This window comes from Loxodonta africana, chromosome 2, assembly GCF_030014295.1.
Source record: "Loxodonta africana isolate mLoxAfr1 chromosome 2, mLoxAfr1.hap2, whole genome shotgun sequence".
NCBI lineage: Eukaryota > Metazoa > Chordata > Mammalia > Proboscidea > Elephantidae > Loxodonta > Loxodonta africana.
In genome coordinates, this window is record NC_087343.1 from 83750348 (window position 1) to 83771562 (window position 21215).

Here is a 21215-nt window from a genome sequence, read left to right on the forward strand (position 1 = left end):
GGTCGCTATGAGAGGGAATTGATGCAACAGGGCCTAACAACAATAACATGCCCCTGAGCTGCACCTAAGGGAGGGAAATAGAACGAAAGTGGGATGAAACAGAGTTTGAAAGCTTTGGGTTCTAGAGGCAAACTAGACTATTGCACATATTGCACACCCAGAGTTCAGGGGCATCTAGAATCTGTTTCTCAGCTCTGCTCATTCAAGAATAAGGCCACTACATTCTCCCTCCTATAGGAACACCTATGGTGACTCCACTGTATCAGAGTAGAACTGTGCCCCACAAGGTTTTCAATGGCTGATTTTTCAGAAGTAGATTGCCAGGCCTTCCTTTTGGTTAGCAGCCGAGCACATCTGCATCATCCAGGGACCCCACTTATATAGTGGTGTTTCTCAAAAGGTGTTTTACAGACCATCTGCTATAGACTCACATGGAGTACTTGTCTATTTTATAGATTCTGAAACTCCACCCAGAACTCCTGAATTAGAATATTTTTGAAGGCTGGGAAACTTCCCTGGATGATTCTTACGCACACTAGGTTGAGAACCAAGCTGTCTGGAAATTCAATTTACTAGCCAAATGGGTGCTGGATGACTACAGAGATAAAGGAGTTGGGTAATTTTAAGGCCCGCATAAAAAGGCAACAGTAGCAGTTCCCCAGACTGGAGTATAGACCTATCAAGGAAATTATTATAATAATCATAGTTATTATTGTCATTATTATACCTAACATTTCTTAAGTGCTTTCTGTGTGGTAAACCCTGTCCTGGGTACCTTACATTGTTAGATTATTTACTACTCATAATTAACTACTCTCCAAGATGCGTACTGTCATTGTTAGTTGCCGTCAAGTCGACTGCAACTCATGGTGACACCATGTGGGCAGGGTAGAGCTGCTCTATCGAATTTTCAAGGTTGTAATCATTCCAAAGCAGATTGCCAGTCCTTACTTCCAAGAAGCCTCTGGGTGGGTTTCAACCACCAACCATTCAGTTAGTAGTCCAGCACTTAACTGTCTGTGCTACCCAGGGAGTCCTTGGATGGGTACTATTAATCCCCATTTTACAAATGAGCAACGTGCCCAGGCCACGCAGTTGGCATCACAGAGACCCCCACTCCCTGAATAGTGCTGGAAGCATACCAGCAAATGGACAAATTTTTACTCTTAGGCTTTGGTTTTCATGGGTATTCTGAGTACCCAGCAGCCTTCTTTTATGACTCCACTTAGAGAAACTTTCAGCAGTACACAACTGAATAGGTAATATTAAAAAAAAAAAAAAAAAACCCAAACCCACTGCCCTTGAGTCAATTCCAACTTATAGCAACCCTTTAGGACAGAGAACTGTCCCAGAGGTATTCCAAGTCTGTAAATCTTTACAGAAGCAGACTGCTAAGTCTTTCTCCCATGGAGCAGCTGGTAGGTTGGAACTGCTGACCTTTGGGTTAGCAGCTGAGCGCTTTAACCACTGTGCCACCAGGGCTCCAGGTAATAGAGACCTTTAATTGCTGGCTTCTTAATTAGATTTCAGAGCTGGTCTGGTGACCTGACCCTAATATGAGACATACTGGTCTCCCTGGGGAACCCTGGGAAACCTTCCATCAGCCAACATATTCTCAAACCATGTTAGCATGATGCCTTCCACAGATGGCTGCTTTCATTCATAAAATTGATCATTGCTAGCTTCAGTTCCAGAAGGGGTCATATCCTAACCTTTGCACCCAATTACTGAGGCTTACCCTTTTGGCGGCGTCTATCCTTTACATAAGATTTCCTTAAACACAGACTTGTAAATAATTAAACACACGCACACATGCAGTACCTCTCCTGTACATTACTAATTTGTAATCAGGTAAACTTTTTCCAGCGAATTTTTCCCAGTGGAAGAGATACAGGAGGAAAAAAAAAAAAAATGATTATAGGCCAAAGATCTGATTTCAATGACATAAAGAAAGGACAGAGTTGTGTTCTTCTGTTGAGAGGTTATGTTCTTCACACAACTTCCAGCAAGGAGCTGCCTGGAGTTACCAGGAACCAAGGACGTGGAGTGGCTGTGGCTGGGTAGAAGGCATCAGGAACAAAGAACAGAGGGAAGCATTACTGCTCCACACAGTTCCACACTGTCTACCTAGTTCCAGGAAATTGTTCTCCCAGGCCAGCACCAGAATGCTGCTCCACCCCCACCCCACACAACTTCACAGCTGCAAGAAAACTTTGGTAGCACAAATGTCCTGGATCTATCTAGGCCAGATCTCTTTGGAGATTATGCTATCGTTTTCTTCAGTAATTTCCTATTCCTCATGGTTGGTGGCTTATTTAAAAAATAATTATTATGGCAATTAATTATGTAAAACAAAGTTTATCCATTTTGGGAAAACAGTGGGTAAATGTGTTAAATTAAGGTCTTGCATATCTCAAAATATCAGTTGGGAATGAGTAGCTGCCTGAAGCATGGTGTTGAGAAAAATGGTGGGGCTTTGTCCAAGCCCATTTGAATGACTGCTGTCATCAATTAGCAATGCTGCCACAGTGTTGGATATGGGAGTCCGAATATATTTGTTTAGTATTTGCCTTCACTGTGAAAACAGTCAAATAGGTTTATAGGGACTGATTTCATGAGACCATAAATAAAGTTGCAATATTACAGGGAATCCTTGTTACTTGGAAAAAAAAGTATGAATAATTTCTAATAGAATTCTAGTAAATTAGAATAAATTAATAAATAATGAATAAATTCTAATAGAATTTAGACCAGTGGTTCTCAAAGACAGTGGGGGAGGGGGATATGAGATGAAGATTAGAGTGCAAGTGAGGTTCAAAACAAAGCAATGTTTTATGTCATTGCTTTTATTTCTTAGACAAATCATTTACATTATTTTGAATTTCAAATGATGTTAAAGAAGGCATGAGATTTTGTGCTTTTCAAAGGAGGGCTTGGGTTAGAAATATTCAGAAATAGTAATTTAGACTCTTAAATATTGAAAACATGACCTTTTTTTTTGACCACTAAATATGTTTTGTAAACAAAATAACACCAATTGGAAATTATAATTTAGAAGAAAGAATTGGAAGGCATACACGTTTCTGGCATTTCCTCATGGCATATAATTCAATCAGACAAATAACAAAGCTTGTTTTCATTTTATAACTTAAAGAACAAATCAAAGAGCAGACCACAAGAAAATCAATTAAAGCCTCATGCTTATTTTAACTTTTAAGTGAACTATTATGAACTATGGGAAAATATAAATTAATTTATATTTAACTGGGAAAATAGTCCAGTTTAGATCATACAAGCATTTTCACTAGAATTTATTTTTGTATATATGAGAGTTGAAAATGACTTTTCATGCAACCGAACTGTTAGAAAGTGTATTAACTCAAGAATCAAAAGGCCCAAGTTCAAGTTTTGGCCCTGACATAACTAGCTGTGTCACTTGGCCAAGTAACATGACCCTCATGGACCCTGGCCTCTGCAAATGGAAAATGAGTAGGTTGTTAAAAAAAAAAAAAAAAAAAAGGTTTTAGATGACCTCAAATGTCCCTTTTTGTGTCAATACTCTATGATTCTAAGCTGTAACACAGAACCCTAAAACCAAAAACCAAACCCACTGGCATCGAGTCAATTCCAACTCATAGCAACCCTATAGGATAGAGTAGAATTACCCCATAAGGTTTCCAAGGCTGTAAATATTTATGGAAGCAGGCTGCCAACCTAAAGGAAAGATTGCCAAATATGTTTAACAATGTTCTGAAAGGAAAAGGGTTAAGTCTTTTGACTTGACACAAATGTAATCAGAAATGAAAGAGAGTGAGAGAACACAAATCATCAAGTCTGCCCTAAAAAGCTAACTGAGAACAAAGGAGATGCTCACAGTTTTGAACACCAAAATTTGGCTATAAGTATAAAGAAGAAGACATAGGAAGGAAAAGTAAAGAATGATTTGGCAAAGCACAGTCCGGAGCAGAAGAAAAAGAGGAATAAAGGAGAGTACCAGCTTTCTATGTGTGGATAACCAAGGACAGAATAGTATCTTACTCACTACGGGCAAAGAGACAGGGGCGGTGGTGAGGGAGGGATTTGTAGCTTAGAAACAGATAAAATGTTTAACTTTGGAGGATCACAATGTTTCATTACAGCATGAGTAGTATGTAACATTACTTTATGGTTATCTTTGCCACTTTAAAAAAAAAGCACTAATTAAAAAAAAAAGGTATGATGCTTACCTGCAGCATTCACAATTCTGTTTGCTCTCATAGATCCCTGTGGTGTTTCAACCTCCCATGTTCCGTCTGACCTGGGTTTCAAAGAAGTCACTGGTGCAGGATATTTTAAAAAGGCACCATATTTCCTGGCCCCAGCAGCCAGGGCCATAGTTAGAGAATACGGATCAATGTGACCATCTCCAGGATTATACAGTCCAGCTAAAACCTAAATGGGTCACAAAAGAGTCAGTATTCAAACCAATATATAGTTATCACTCAATGTAAACATGTCCTGTCAGACATGCGTAATAAAACTTTTAAAGTATAATCTATCACTTGGCATCAGATTGATCTGCAATTCTTTTTTCTGTATCTAAGATCGGACGTAGGCGGGACTCACTGAGCGTTGAGTAGACAGGCTTGCAGTTGTCTCCAATGTTCATTCTCCCTTTCTCCCATAGTGATGGAGCCCCAGTGTTTATTTAGATACATGGCCACTGAGAAGGGAGCCCAAAGCACATTTTCCAAACTCTGGGGCAGCTATTAGTTCCAGCTACTAGCCAGGACTATTACTAAGTCCTGGTCAATGGGATGTAAGTGGAAGTGTTCTGTGGCAGCTTCCAGGAACCATTTTAAAAAGACACCTGTCATATGCCCTGTACCTCTTCTTCTTCTTTGTATCTTCCTCCATCTTGCTGTCTGGAATGCAGATAAGATGGCTGGGGTGCTAACTGCCATCTCTGAATAAAAACACAAGAGTCACACTCTAGAAATGATAGATCAGTGACCGAGAAAGTGACTAGGTCTCCGAAGTCTTCATGGAAAAGAGCTACCACTCAAGTCTTGGACTGGCTAAATGAAAGATAAATAAACTTCTATCTTGCTTAAATATTCTTATCTTGCTGTCTGACACTTGCAGCCAAATCTAATTCTAACTGATACAGCACTGTTTTTACATTCTCATAAATTATCATTTACATTTAATTATTTAATGCTGTTCATAAATGCACGTGTTAAATCTATACCTGTTGTCAGGAAAATGTATACTCGATTCAATCATTCAACAACTAATTCTTAGTTACTATGTGCTGGGGAAAACCCTGATGGCATAGTGGTTAAGTGCTATGGCTGCTAACCAAAGGGTCGGCAGTTCAAATCCACCAGGCACTCCTTGGAAACTCTATGGAGCAGTTCTACTCTGTCCTATAGGGTCACTATGAGTCGGGATCGACTCGATGGCACTGGGTTTGGTTTTTTGGTTTATGTGCTAGGGCTTCAGGCTGGGTACCGTGAGGGTTAAAAAGAAGAATGGAGGTTAAATCAAGTTGCTTAAAAGATAGAACATTGTAAAGCATTAAAATTAGATCTCATCCATTTAATGAAAATCTACTGAGCGCCATACGTGTGCAAGTGTCTATTGTCAAATGCTGGTTCTGTGTCTATCGAGATGATCATGTGGTTTTTGTCCATTATGCTATTAATAGGGTTATTTGATTGCTTTTCAGATGTTAAGCTAATCTTGAATTTTTAGGATAATTACTTCTTGGTCCTACTATATAATCCTTTTAATATGTTGCTGGATTCAGTTTGCTAGTATTTTGTTGAAGATTTTTGCATCTATAGTCATTTTTTAGTCATAAGGATATTGGTGTATAGTTTTCCTTCTTGAGATGCCTTTGGTTTTGGTATCAGGGCAATACTGGCCTCCTAGAATGGGTTAGGACATGTTCATTCTCTTCTATTTTTGGAAGAGTTTATAAAGAATTAGTATTAATTTTTCTTTAAATGTACAGCATAATTCACCAGTTAAGGCATTTGGGCCTGGGATTTTCTTTGCAGGAATTTTTAAAATTACTAATTCAATCTCTTTACTTGATATAGTCTAGTGCAAGGGACTTTGGATTTTAATAGAATTCACATTACTGATGATTTCCAAATGTCAAGCTGGCATTTATAAATGAATATGTACTCATTGCAGTGTTGTCATATTTATTCTATTTGATACCCTCCCCCAGACCCAGAATACCTTTCACACATATTCCCCATTGCATAACGCTCTTAAGAAAAACCCATGATGGCGAAGGCTCTCAGCAAAGTATTCCAAGGGTGACTTATAAACAGACATAAGCACATCTTTGCTGGTAGCAGAGATGGAATTTCAAGGCAGCAATGCAGTTCAACACCAGCCTGCCACCATACCAGTATCACACAAAACTACTTCCCACTATAGAAATGGAACATCAGCAATCTGTAAAGACTCTCAAGGGCAAACAACTCCAGCATTCAGATCAATAATAGAAACTCTTCAGGGGTCAAAACTACCAAAGTATTAACCAGTGGGGAAGTGTAAGCATCTGCTTTCGTGAACAGCATCACCCGGTACACTGAAGTGGTATGTGCAACGGAGCCAGGCAGCCTGGGTTCAAATCTCTGCTCCCACTCTTTCTAACTGAATGAACTTGGGCTTACTATCTAAACTATCTAAGTTTCAGTTTCCTCGTTAGAAATAATATATACCTCATAATATTATTATGAAGATTAAATGAAATTATGCATGTAAAGGGTTCTGCCATAGTAAGGTATGTAAATACGTGCTTAGTAAATGTTAGTCAGTGTTCTTATTATTTAAAAGAGATTATCATCCAGCAGGAAAAAGCACTAAATTCCTTGTGGGGTAGATTATCTCAGTCAAATTTGATGTAAATCTGGACCCATACCTGGCACAGAGTCTGTCAGGGAAGTACAGCTAGGAGCTCAGGTGATAACTGTATAGCAAAATAGCACGGTACTTCTTAATTTGATTTTTAAAAACATTTTAGTAATACAGCCTTTCTATACATATATTTATCATACCAGGGTATCTTTTTGTCTGCAGTTCTCAAATAGGCTTATGTATGGAAACTCTTAGATCTGGGGGCACCGCAGCATAAAGTATTGAAAATGTTTCCTTAGGTGTCATAGGTGGGGAACAACTAAGATTTTGCATTGCCTTTTCATATTTCATTTAGCATACCTGACATCTCACCTTCTAACCAGATGCCATCAAGCAGATTCTGACTCCTGGTGACCCCATGTGTGTCAGAGTAGAACTGTGCTCCATAGGGTTTTCAATAACTTTCTTCCAAGGTCCCTCTGGGTGAACTCGAAACCACCAACCTTTCATTTAGCAGTGAGCACATTAACTGTTTGTACCATCCAGGGATTAGCCCACCTTCTACTTTGCCCAAATGCCAGCATTATTCACCGGTTTTGCCAACTAAAATGTGTGCACAATATTTTTCTCACTTTAATTAACTTTATAAAATGACTTTTTCTAATTTTAATTCAGGCCAACAACTGGTAAAGATATCCTTAAGATAAATACCTTGCTCATGTTGAGTAAAGGGAACATCTCTTGAATTTTCTCCGGTTCAATAATATACTGCTCTGTTGCATGCCAACCAGTCCGAGTCATTTGGTATTTAAATTCGTCTACTCTTACAGGAGTTGTAGCAATTCGGATACTACCTGGCTGATGGAATCCTACCACCTGTGACAATAATTTCAACAAAAGTACATAAACAAATCATATGAACTTAAACATGGTTTATTCTCCTCTGGCATAATGAAAATGCGGGTGTACAAGAAAAGAGATTTACTGGGCAGAGAAAGAGATAACTATATAAAACATAGGTACCTTATGAAAGGACATTAATTCTGTAACTACTCACTAAGTGTCTCTTCTGTGCCAGGCCCTACGCTAAGTCCCAGGAATGCAGGAGTGAACAAGAGAGGAAAAGACCCTGCCTGCGTGGTGCTTACAGTCCATAGGTGAAGACTGTCAACTAAAAACATAATTACAATAAAACAGGGTGAGCGTGAATGTACATACTGAAAGAAAATTATGTGAAAAGAGAAGGACAAAGGATTTGAGGAGGGAATACAAAATATCAAAATGTTGCTAATGATGAAATTAAGTGTGAACTGAAATAAACATGGCAGTTGTGGAGGGCCATCAGTTTGCCAAGCACTCACTTGTAACTCAGCTAGGCCCTGGGTTACTGAGATTAAAGGTTTAACCCTTGCCCTCAAGTTGTTTACAGTCTGTAGGGATGATCAACCAATACAGCAGTGATTACAATAAAGGCAAGGATTATAAAACGGATGTGTACAAGATGCTCTTCGAACCAAGAGATGAACCATCCAGCTCTGCATGACTGGAGGGTGAAGGTCAAGAAAAGCTTCTCAAAAGGGGCAACCTACAAGGAAGGTGAGAGAGTGAATACTGAAGATGGGGATTAGAGGGAATGTTGTTTCAGGCAGAAGATAAAAAAAACAGAAAACAAAACAAACGAAAACAGAAATATGAGACAGCCTAGCAGATTTCAGAACTGTAAATCCTTGAGAATGGCTGAATTACAATGAGCATTTTGAAGAGCAGCAAGAGAAAATGTTGGAAAGGCAGGCAGGGGTTGGCTGATGAAGATCCCCCTCAGGCCAGGCTAATCCTTTGGCCTTTATCCTGTAGACTATGGGGAGCCATTTGATGGTTTTAAGCAAGGAGGATAGCATAAAAACTTTAAGCAGACTCAGTCTTAGCCTAAGGATAGTCTTTGCAACTTTATTTTGAGAGCGCCAGTAAATACAAAAGAAGGGATAAAAATAAAAGCAAGGGGCTTGAAGTGAAGCACTTTTCAAAGCTGTGGACAATCTGGCATGCACCATTGTCAGATCCTTTACAATCCCATTGCTGAAAGGCTCTGTCTCTTATCATCCAGATATAGTAACAAGCTATCAATTTTTTTTAAAGCTGCTTTTTATTTTTTCTTTATTTAAAAGAATCAGGCAGAACTGTTAATTACATACACTTCGAGAAATTAAATTGATTTTTTTAATCAGACTGTAAAGGTTCTTACATTAAACTCTCATCAGATTTCTCTAACGCATTAAACACCTGACGTGGTATTGATGTCACTACACCCAGTTATATATAATGGTAAGTCAAAATCTTTTAGAAATCTTACATATTTCTGAGAGATTGATCTAACAGGCAATTGCAAGTTAAACCCATTTACCTGTCCGGTTTCTTCTTCCAGTTTTTCATAAAGTTTGATGCTGTCATAATGTATTTTCTTCAAGTTTATTCCAGGATGGAAGTAAGTTGTTAAACCTGCCTTGAAAGTAAAGGGAAAGGGAAATACTGAAAAAAAAAAAAGTTAACATTCTCAAATGTTTGATAGTTTATCTGTCCAGCAATAATTTATTGCTGGCAAGAAACTGAGACACACCGGCCAGTCCTTTGGAATGAGAACACAACAGCATCAGTTTAAATGCACTAGAGCATAAGGCTCATGACAGCTAAAAGAACCAAGTTGATTCCATAAATGTTAAGAGAATATACACTAAGTCTCTAAAAGTCACTAGGAAAGGGTTGTTTGGAAAGCTCAGAAATGGAATATTTAGGTGGAAGGTTTAGGAATACAGGGTACTGGGAAGAATACAGGGTGATGGCATACAAAGTGGACTCAAACCAACAAACCATGTGTACATCCCTTCAGCAGATAAACCATGGACTAACAAAGGTTTTCCTTGACCCACTCCCTACTTTTCCCTTGAAGAAAGCAGTGCTTCTGTTCCCCTTCCTGAAATTTTGTAATTCAATAATTAGAAAATTCCTGGGTATTAGAGACTTGTGAATTGGTGAAAAGACTTTTGATGAAGTTTAATGTGTTGATCACCACATAGCTGACACTCAAGTGTTTGTTGGATAATTACTGGTTAATTACTTTCAGGAAAAAGTCTAAATATTAGCCATGCCAAAACCCCTTTCATTAGCTCTGGCAGATACAGTGTGGTATTCAGAATAAAGAATTCTAAGCAATTATATGAAGCAGGTTCTCTCAATTAATTACCCAAGGTCTCTTTTTCAGCTAATTTATTCTGAAAGCTCATCAGAATGCAATCTGTCCAATACAATATCTGTTATGGAGTATTTCTAGGGTTCTTCTATGATAGTGGTGGGCATTTTGTTCTCCTGAACTCAAAAACGCCCCACTAAAGTTCATCAATACATCCATTTTGGACCAAATTCATGGGGCTTCTATAGAGTACTTGTGCAAACATTTGGACAGATGCACAGCTATTTTTTGAGAAAAATTCCTGGCCCAGCTTATAGGCCCCCCTGTAGTACAACTCCATGTAGGACTGAAGATGGGCTTCCATTAAGATGAAACTGGCAGTCAAACATGACTCTTCCAGTCAAACATGGTCAAGCATCCCCTTCTCCTCTTACATGTTTGGATCTAGCCTGAATATGAACTTTTTTGGTTCAATATAGAGAATGTGTGGACTTCAGGTATTTGCTAGTGAGACCAGTTTTGTCTTCCAGATATCTCCTGTCAGTTGGGCAAACAGATATTCATGAGCACTGGTCGACGGTTCTGTTCAACAGTAACACCTCAAGACCCTCTAACTTAACCAGGTTAAACCAGACCACCAGAAAGCTATATTATATATTTACACTATATCAGTCCTCTTCTCCCCCACCCCATCACAGATGCTCTTTCATCCAGAAGTGTCACGTAGATTCATTTTTGCAAAATAGTTATTCATGACATTTAGTCTAATGTACTTCATTTAGGGAACAAATTCTTTTAGGAACTCATAGTCAAGGAAAAACTGGTCTGCCCTACTGAAACAGTTTACCTATTTCTACTTAAGAATTCATACTACCTTCTTTTACTTGTTGCTTTTTTTTTTAGGGCAGCCAGGTATAAGTTCTTGGCTCAATTTTCTCAACCAGACATAAAAAACATATTATTTATTTCTTTGTATACGTTCACTTTTTATCATCTGACTTTTGTCTTTTAATCTGTGCTTTTATTATTATAAGTTATTTAAATGTAAAGGCTTGCATGGTATTTATTGCTAATTTATATGCCAGCCTTGTGACACTGGATGTAAGGAGGACACAATGTGTTTCTCTTCTGTAACTTCAACAATATTTTAAACAAGAAGTTTGAAGAAGGAGAAAACATTGTTCTTAGCCTTCAGAATTTTATAGTCTGATTAAGGTCATGAAATTTTCATTCATGGAACAATTAAACCAAGAGCATTAGGTGCCAGACTGTAAGGTGAAACACATAAGACCTATGGGAACTAAGAAAAGGGAAAGATTCTGGAAAGGTCATAGAAGTCCTTAAAAGGAAGGGGACTTATCTTTGATTTGAAGAAAGAAAATTATTATAGTTGGGATAGAAGATAAAAGAGGGAAGATAAAACAGAGGCATGAAATAACCTTTAAGAAGTATAAGCCCTTGAATAAAATAAGAATTTATAATTTCCCATTGATAGAAATAAATGAATAAGCAAATAAGTAGGGGAGAAGGCAAAGCTCCTACTTATAATAGACTGACCATTAATGAATATGAGAGGAATGGTGGAGTTCAAAAATCATCAATGGATGCTAAAACTAGTGGTGCTCTCCCGACCTTTTAAATAACCTTTCCCCCTCTTTCAGGAGCCTCTATTCCCCTAATAAGTCCAGCGACTGATGTCAAGCCATCCTATACACCAGTAGCTCTGAATCTTTTATCCACGCATTCACTTACAATAAAAATATTTGAGCTTATCTTCCAAACTATGTATATTTCTTTATTTATACATTATATATAAATATGTATTATTGTGTTAATAGCGATCATAAAACACACAGAAATAATCTGAAATATTTTAAATAATTATTTTACTTACTGTGTAGAAAAGCATTTGAATGTTAATATTATTAATAATATTTTAGCAAGAGCTATGCAATCAATATCTTCATTTTTTAAAAAATATTGGATTCACATCAATTGTTGTTGTCATTCTTAGCTGTCATCGAGTCGTTTCCGACTCATAGCGACCCTATGTACTACAGAACAAAACACTGCCCAGTCCTGCACCATCCTCACAATCATTGTTATGCTTGAGTTCATTGTTGTAGCCACTGTGGCAATCCATCTCCCTGAGGGTCTTCCTTTTTTTCACTGACTCTATACTTTACCAAGCATGACGTCCTTCTCCAGGGACTGATCCCTCCTGATAACATGTCCAAATTATGTAAGACGCAGTCTCACCATCCTTGCTTCTAAGGAGAATTCCGGTTGTACTTCTTCCAAGACAGATTTATTCATTCTTTTGGCAGTCCGTGGTATATTCAATATTCTTCGCCAACACCACAAGGCGTCAATTCTTCTTTGGACTTCCTTATTCATTGTTCAGGTTTTGCATGTGTATGTGGTGATTGAAAACACCACGGCCTGGGTCAGGCACACCTTAGTCTTCAATGTGACATCTTTGCTTTTTAACTCTTCAGAGAGGTCTTTTGCAGCAGATTTGCCCAATACAATGTGTCTTTTCATTTCTTGACTGCTGCCTCCACGGGTGTTGATTGTGGATTCAAGTAAAATGAAATCCTTGACAACCTCAACCTTTTCTCCGTTTATCATGATGTTGGTTATTGGTCCCATTGTCAGGATTTTTGTTTTGTATATACTGAGGTGTAATCTATACTGAAGGCTGTGGTCTTTTATCTTCATTAGTAAGTGCTTCAAGTCTTCTTCACTTTCAGCAAGGAACGTTGTGTCCTCTGCATAATACAGATTGTTAATGAGTCTTCCTCTAACCCTGATGCCCCATTCTTCTGCATATAATCCAGCTTCTCAGATTATTTGTTCAGCATACAGATTGAATAGGTATGGTGAAAGGATACAACCCTGACACACACCTTTCCTGACTTTAAATCAAGCAGTATCCCTTTGTTCCATTCCCAAACAACTGCCTCTTGATCTATGTACGGGTTCTTCATGAGCACAATTAAGTATTCTGGAATTCCCATTCTTCGCAATGTTACCCATAATCACGATCCACACAGTCGAATGCCTTTGCATAATCAATAAAACACAGGTATACATCCTTCTGGTATTCTCTGCTTTCAGCCAGGATCCATCTGACATCAGCAATGATATCCCTGGTTCCACGCCCTCTTCTGAATCCGGTCTGCATTTCTGGTAGTTCCCTGTTGATATACTGCTGCAGCCACTTTTGAATAATCTTCAGCAAAATTTTACTTGCATGTGATATTAATGATATTGTTCGATAAATTACACATTTGGTTGGATCACCTTTCTTGGGAATAGTCATAAATATGGATCTCTTCCAATCAGTTGGCCAGGTAGCTGTCCTCCAAATTTCCTAGCATAGATGAGTGAGCACTTCCAGTGCTGCATCCGTTTGCTGAAACATCTTAATTGATATTCTGTTGATTCCTGGAGCCTTGTTTTTTGCCAGTGCCTTCAGTGCAGCTTGGACTTTTTCCTTCAGTGCCATCGGTTCCTGATCATATGCTACCTCCTGAAATGGTTGAATGTCGCTAGTTCTTTTTGGTATAATGACTTTGTATATTCTTTCCATCTTCTTCTGATGTTTTCCCCATGAAATCCTTCACTATTGCAACTCAAGGCTTGAATTTTTTCTTCAGTTCTTTCAGCTTGAGAAATGCTGAGCATGTTCTTTCCTTTTGGTTTTCTATGTCCAACTCTTTGCACATGTCATTATAATACTTTACTTTGTCTTCTCAAGCTGCCCTTTGAAATCTTCTGTTCAGTTCTTTTACTTCATCATTTCTTCCTTTTGCTTTAGCTACTCAACATTCAAGAACAAGTTTCAGGGTCTCTTCAGACATCCATTTTGGCCTTTTCTTCCTTTCTTGTCTTTTTAATGACTTCTTGCTTCCTTCGTGTATGATGTCCTTGATGTCACTCCACAACTCATCTGGTCTTCAGTCGTCAGTGTTCAACATATCAAATCTATTCTTGAGATGGTCTCCAAATTCAGGTGGGATATACTCAAGGTCATACTTTGGCTCTCGTGGACTTGTTCTAATTTTCTTCAGTTTCAACTTGAACTTGCATGTGAGCAATTGAAGATCTGTTCCACACTCGGCCCCTGGCCTTGTTCTGATTGATGATATTGAGCTTTTCCATCATCTCTTTGCATGGATGAGTCGATTTGATTCCTGTGTTTTCCATCTGGTGAGGTCCACGTGTATAGTAGCCGTTTATGTTGCTGAAAAAAGGTATTTGCAATGAAGAAGTCATTCCATCATGCAAAATTCTATCATGCAATCTCCAGCATCATGTCTATCATCAAAGCCATATTTTCCAACTACCGATTCTTTTTCCATGTTGCCAACTTTCGTAGTCCAATCAATGCATAATTATCAATGCATCATGATTGCACGTTCGATCAATTTCACACTGCAGGAGCTGGTGAAAATCTTCAATTTCTTCATCTTTGGCCTTAGTGGTTGGTATATTAAGTGGTCTTCCTTGCAGGCATATGGATATTATCCTATCACTGACAGCATTATACTTCAGGATAGATCTTGAAGTGTTCTTTTTGACGACAAATGAAACGCCATTCCTCTTTAAGTTGTCATTCCTGGCATAGTAGATCATATGATTGTCCGACTGAAAATGGCCAATACCAGTCCATTTCAGCTCACTAATGCCTAGGATATCAATGTGTATGTGTTCCATTTCATTTTTGACGATTTCCAAATTTCCTAGATTCATACTTCGTACATTCCAGGTTCCGATTATTAATGGATGTTTGCAGCTGTTTCTTCTCATTTTGAGTCATGCCACATCAGCAAATGAAGGTCCCAAAAGCTTGACTCCATCCACATCATTAAGGTCGACTCTTCTTTGAGGAGGCAGCTGTCCTCCAAGCGTATTTTAAGTGCCTTCCAATCTGGGGGGCTTATGCCGGCACTATATCAGATAATGTTCCACTGTTATTCATAAAGTTTTCACTGGCTAATTCTTTCGAGAAGTAGACTGCCTGGTCTTTCTTCCTAGTCTGTCTTAGTATGGAAGCTCAGCTGAAACCTGTTCACCATGGGTGACCCTGTTAGTATCTGAATACCGGTGGCATAGCTTCCATTATCACAGTAACACGCAAGCCCCCACAGTAGGACAAACAGACAGACACGTGGGGATAACAGGAATTAGAGCATCTAATTCTAGGTTTATTTTCTTTTGGGACTGATTTTAATGACTGTCATAACTGAAATAGATACCTTTCAATGACACATAAAGCCAAGTGAGAGATGTGCAGTTGGCTGAGCTTTCTACATCATAATGCCTCTTCCTCAATCTCAATCAATACCTACACAAAGGTTTCAGTTGAAATTTAACTATGTTTCATCTTCTCTTGTCCATCAGTTGTTGTTACAAACTAATTGTAAAGTATTGCATTTTTAAACAAATGGATTTGAACCCCACTGAAACTCCTCATTTGGGAAAATTTTAAACAGGTTAGAAAAATTTGCCTCACAATATGTAAGTTTTTATAGGTGACATATTTGGGCCAGAAAAAAAATCTCATAATGATCTAATAATTTCCAAATATCCCTTCTCAAAATGTTCTCTTCCCAACAGGACTATTTTACAAAAAGCACTTATTTCTTCCATATTTTAAAGTATCACTTTTAACTTGGAAGGAACAGACTGAATGTATTATATATATATATATATATATATATATATATATATATATATATATATATCTGCTATGTAGAAACACTCATAAGACATTTTCAGTGCTAGAGAGGTCAGCAAATTTAGGGCTGTTCGTAAAGGTCTTTTTGCAAAAGAGAAACTTATCTTTAATTTTCATAATATTTTAAATTATTTGCTATGAGATAACCAACAAACCTCTGTATGGTATAAGACTCTCAAGGTCACCCCCTCCTTTCTACTTCATTACAGAATATTGCAAATTTATATTATTTAAAGTCCTGTCTTTATAAAATTAGCCACAATGATGGCTTCCTATAACATGCACTCTGCTATATGTCATGAATATTCTGAAGACAAAAGAAAGAATGAGGATGCTCTCATGGTGGTATGTCAACTTCCCCATTAGTCAACCTCTGGAGCCATGCATGATACATGGCCCTCATCAAATGTGAGGGCTATTTATAAGTATTAGTAAAGCTTAATTTCTTTCTTACATTTTTAGACTAAAAGAAAAAACAAGTTCTAATGTTGTCTTCCTATAACCTGAATGTCAGCCCTACAAAATACCCTCTTTGGCACCATATGCAGGGGCAGGCCTCTCGTGAGCACCTCATGCTCTAAAATTGCTTGTTATTCTAATCCTCCTTTATGCCTCCATCCCACCAAAAAATGCACTATTTTATTAGTAGTATCATTTTTTTTTTCATGTGTTAAGAAAGCAGTCTTTTAAAGTACTGCAACACTTTAGGATTTATGGATTTGTGACTCCATTTTGAATATTCACTTTGTAAGCTATCCTTTCCTCCCTAAGCACTTTATTCCTATGCTCTCCAGCCACTTCAACACTGAACACATTTTATACTTGAATGAGCATCTTTTATTTTTGTTGCCCACCCTTTAGCTGGCTCCCCAACCTTCCACACTGTATGTCTACTCCAGAAACTTGTCTATATTAAATATCCCTAATATGTGAGATTTCTCCTTGCTGATCTTTAGAGGGATGTCTCCTTGTCTATCAAAACATCCTAGAATCAGCTTCTTAGGCAACTCTCTTATATTTTCCTTTATTCCTATGAGGCTAAATAACTGGGCTTCTGTTGACTGGTTCCATCTTGAACTCAAGCTGCATGACTCCTCCCTTTGGAAAAAATAGTATCACCCATGAAGCAGAATAATGCCTTTACTACTCACCTGAGAATCTCTTTGCTTAAGGGAAAATCATTTTTGCACAGTTAACTTTTAACAATAAGCTATCACCTTAAAAACTTTGCTACTCTTCTTTCAAGAATTAAGATTGTTACTTTTTATTCATAGGATTACCCTAAGAGGTAAAATTGCAGCGGATCCTATAGTCAAATGAGTGTATCAATGAGCAAATAAGTAATTAAAATATTTAGGTGTATGCCCTCCTTAGCTATCTGAAGGCGTTAAGGGGTGTAAGCCTTCCCTGTCTTAGGACATTTGCACTTGCTATTCCCTCTGCCTGAATGTTCATGGGCCAGCTTCCTCACTTACTTCTTCCAGGTCTCTGCTCACATATCACCTCTTCAGCGTGGTCTCCTTCATCACTCTGCATCCCTTTACCCTGCTTTACTTTCCTTCGTGGCACTGATGTGTATTTCTCATGTACTACATATGCCTACTCCACCAGAATGTGAGCTCCAATAGGGCAAGGACTGTTTTGTCTTCACTGCTGTGTTCTCACCTCCTAGGACAGTGCCAGCCTGATACAACATAGGCTCTTAGTAAATACGTGTTGACTGGGTGACTGAATGCACACTAAAAAGAAGTTACAGGAGACCTATAGGAGAAATGCAGGCAGTAGAGTCACTAAGGGAGGCCACGGAGTAGACTGTACTGGGTGATGCTGTCAAGGGGGTGACACCAAGGTGACTGCTTATAACATTTTTATGCAGTGTTTCAGCAGAAATTTATAGTTTTTACAAAAATAATCCTTGTAGTTAGTTATAACAACAAAAACATTTTTCATAAGCCCAGCTTACATGTATCAATATACCTACAAGGCTCTATGCTAGTTTACTTTTTGAACCTTCTAATGCCCTCAGTCACAGCTGTCATTATTACCCAATTACAGTGATGCTTCAAATCACATGCTTCCATCTGCATGCCTTACAAGCACATGCTGTTGTTTCTGTTGCTGCAGGTGTTTTTATAGTCACTGACTGGCAGACTTTCTAAGGTTTGAGCTACAATACTGTGGTAATTAGTATCTGTGACCCTATATCAATAACTTTCTGGAGGATGAAAGAAAGAGTAATTAACAGAAAAGAAGGGGTGATATACGGGAATTATAATTTACAAGTAACCTTTGTACAAAAAACATTACTAAGAATTCTGTATGGTCTGGTACAGAAGGAGGTCCATGGTGACACCATGAGTTACCACAGTGGGTGACACCAACTCTAGTGACGCCACTGAATGTAGGCTTTCTTTTAAGTGACAACATGACGCCTAGATATAAAATCTAGTTTGAGGAGAGAAGAGCCAGGGGTGTGGGCAGCTTCCCTGACCCCTCTCCCCAGGAATGAGGAAGCAAGTTCAGGGAGAACTATTGAAGCAGGAGACAAGTGTGACTGTAGAGACTATGCCATTGTACTCAGGAAGCCCAGGTGTCCAGGTCTCCTGCCTACCAGACTGAGGGATGAAGGGCTTGGGTCAAGAGGAAAGACTAGAAGGGGGCCAGGCTTGGTGTGACTTTTCTAGGAACCTCTGGCCAACCAGTGTGTGTATGGTTTGGCTATGTGACCACTGGCACTCTAGGATGAAGTGGTTTACTTAATCCTGGGCAGCAGTCTCCCCCAAATTCAGCTGGAGGCAGGCAACCCTTTTAGTGCTCAACTCTCCACCCCATCCTTCAGCAGGTTCTGGATGTCAAAAGGCCCCTAAAAGCAGGGTACTCTCTTGCTGTCTCAGAAAAGGAAAATAATGATGATGAGCAGAGGCTAACACTGCCCAACTCTTCCTCCAGAAGAAAACTGCACCAGCAGTCATAAAAACCTCCTCTCCCATTCTTAGAGACTTCAGGAATAATTGGTTTGGCAATATGAAAGCAGTGTTAATTACCTCATTTACCTGAGCTGCTTTCCATTTAAGCCCAATTATTGTGTAGCACGGGGACAATTATATATACTATTAAGCACGCAAGATTGACTTTCTCATTTTGATTTCATTTAACACTAAAGCTGTGTCACAGGTTCTGTCTTCATATTTAAGCGCTCAAGAAGCAAGCTATTATCTTAGATCACAAAATTAAAATCATAAATTAATACAAATAAAAGGACCACTAAACCCGGTCGAGGGGAGTATAAGTAAAGGTCTTGAGCCCACTTTCAGGATCACCCAGCCAGTATCCTTCAAGGGAAAAGCTAACATTTATTAAACACTTACCATGTGTTTAATAACTTTATACATATTAACTCATCTAATCTTCATCACAAACCTGTTAGGCAGGTGCTATTATTATCCCTGTTTTACACATCAGAAAATGGAAACTTAAATAACTTGATGGAAGTCACATGGGTAGAAAATGGCAGAGCCAGAATTGGATCCAGAAGGTACATTCTCAAGATGAAACCAAAACCACACCCAGTGCCATCGAGTCTATTATGACACATAATGAGCCTGTAGGACAGAGTAGGCTGCCCCACAGAGTTTCCAAGGTTGTAAACCTTTTCAGAAGCAGACTGCCACATCTTTCTCCCGCAGAGTGGCTGGTAGGTTCAAACTGCCAACCTTTCAGTTAGCTGACAAGTGTGTTAACCACTGCACCACCAGGGCCCCTTATTCAAGTTAAAGGCACCATAAATGCTGGCCACCACGTAGAAGTGCCCAAGTAGACTGCAGTCCCATTTCACTGAAAGGGAACTCTAAAAAGCTTGCAGTGGTGAGTTGTGAATGGGAAGGAAATTAATTGCACTATTACACAATTCAGAATGATAAGCAAAGTTTACATGTAACAATTCTGAGGTGTTTTTCTTACTGCGTGCCAGGTAGATCCAGCAGTGAGCTCCGATTTCTCCAGGAGGACCACATCCTTCATTCCCGCTTTGGCCAGGTGATAAGCCAGGCTCACACCAACGCAGCCACCTCCAATTATCACTGTTTCTGCTCTGTCTTTCCATTGTGTTTCTGGAGATAAGGGTGATTTTTCCTCTCTGGAAGACATTTTTTTTTTTTTTTAATGGTAACTTTTCTAGGATATAGTAGCTATAGGCTTTGTCCGACAAAGATGCTTCCCCTTACCTTTTTAGTAACTTAATGTCTCTTTGTAGTTGTGTGCTGTTGAGTCGATTCTGATCCCAACGACCTATAGGACAGAGTGGAACTGCCCCACAGGGTTTCCAAGGCTGTAAATCTACACGGAGGCAGAGTGCCACATCTTTCTCTCATGGAGTAGATGGTGGGTTCAAACCCCCAACCTTTAGGCTAACAGCCAAGCACTTAACTACTGCACCACCAGGACTTCTTCAACATCTCTTTAGTTCCCTTTAATTTGAGACAGTTCCTCTGACTTTCTTTGTGTTTCATAACCTTGACATATTTGGAGTACTGGCCAGTTATTTTACAGATACACCTTATTCTGGATTTGATGGGTGTTTCCTCGTGGTCAGATTCAGGATAAACATTTTTGGCAAGAAAACCACAAAAGTGATGTTATGCCCTTCCCAATACATTTTATTAGGAGCCACGTGATATTGGTTTATCACAATGTCAGCATTGTTGTTAGGTTTGATAAATTGCACGAAGTGGTGTCTATCAGATTTACCCACTGTAAAGTTATTACAAGCAATATGTTGGGTGATACTTTAAAACAAACGAACCCATTGTCATTGGGTTGATTCGGACTCATACCCTGCTCCTCTTCACACTGCCGCTGAGTAGTTTTAGCACCTATTGATGATTTTCTAACTCTATCATTTCTTAGATGTATAAGTTTGCATTCCACTGTAAGAAAGTGCTTTCCTTTCTCCCCTGTTTCCTTGCTTATTTTATTGTTTATTTATATTAGTATGAACTCATGGATGTTTATTTTATTTAATGGGTTAAAATCCATTACTATCCTTCATTTATTTTAATGCCAACTTGTCCCAGACTTGGCCAGCAGAGGGTTATTCCAGTTGGTTCCCATGTCCTTTCAGCATGCCCCTTGATTCTTACTTTCTAGAGTCAAATTCTGCTGAATCACCTTTCTTTGGAATGGGCATGGATATGGATCTCTTCCTGTCAGTTGGCCAGGTAGCTGTTTTCCTAATTTCTTGGCACAGATGAGTGAGTGCTTACAGCCTTGCACATGTTTGTTGAAACATCTCAATTGGTATTACATCAATTCCTGGAGCCTTGTTTTTTTCCAGTGCCTTCAGTGCATCTTGGAGTTCTTCAACACCATTGGTTCTTGAGCATACGCTACCTCCTGAAATGGTTGAATGTCAAGCAATTCTTTTTGGTT

The 21215-nt window shown here is 38.8% G+C and overlaps 1 protein-coding gene across 1 annotated transcript in view; it reads right to left on the reverse strand.

The window, feature by feature from the left end:
* The window catches only part of DMGDH (dimethylglycine dehydrogenase), an 89543-nt gene that overhangs the window by 59550 nt on the left and 8778 nt on the right, over positions 1 to 21215 (reverse strand). The window contains exons 2-5 of the mRNA XM_023545578.2: positions 19749 to 19923; positions 9260 to 9358; positions 7570 to 7734; positions 4227 to 4431 (exon numbers count right to left, since the gene is read on the reverse strand). Coding sequence (XP_023401346.2) covers positions 4227 to 4431; positions 7570 to 7734; positions 9260 to 9358; positions 19749 to 19923 — 644 coding nt within the window. The remainder of the gene's footprint in view (positions 1 to 4226; positions 4432 to 7569; positions 7735 to 9259; positions 9359 to 19748; positions 19924 to 21215) is intronic.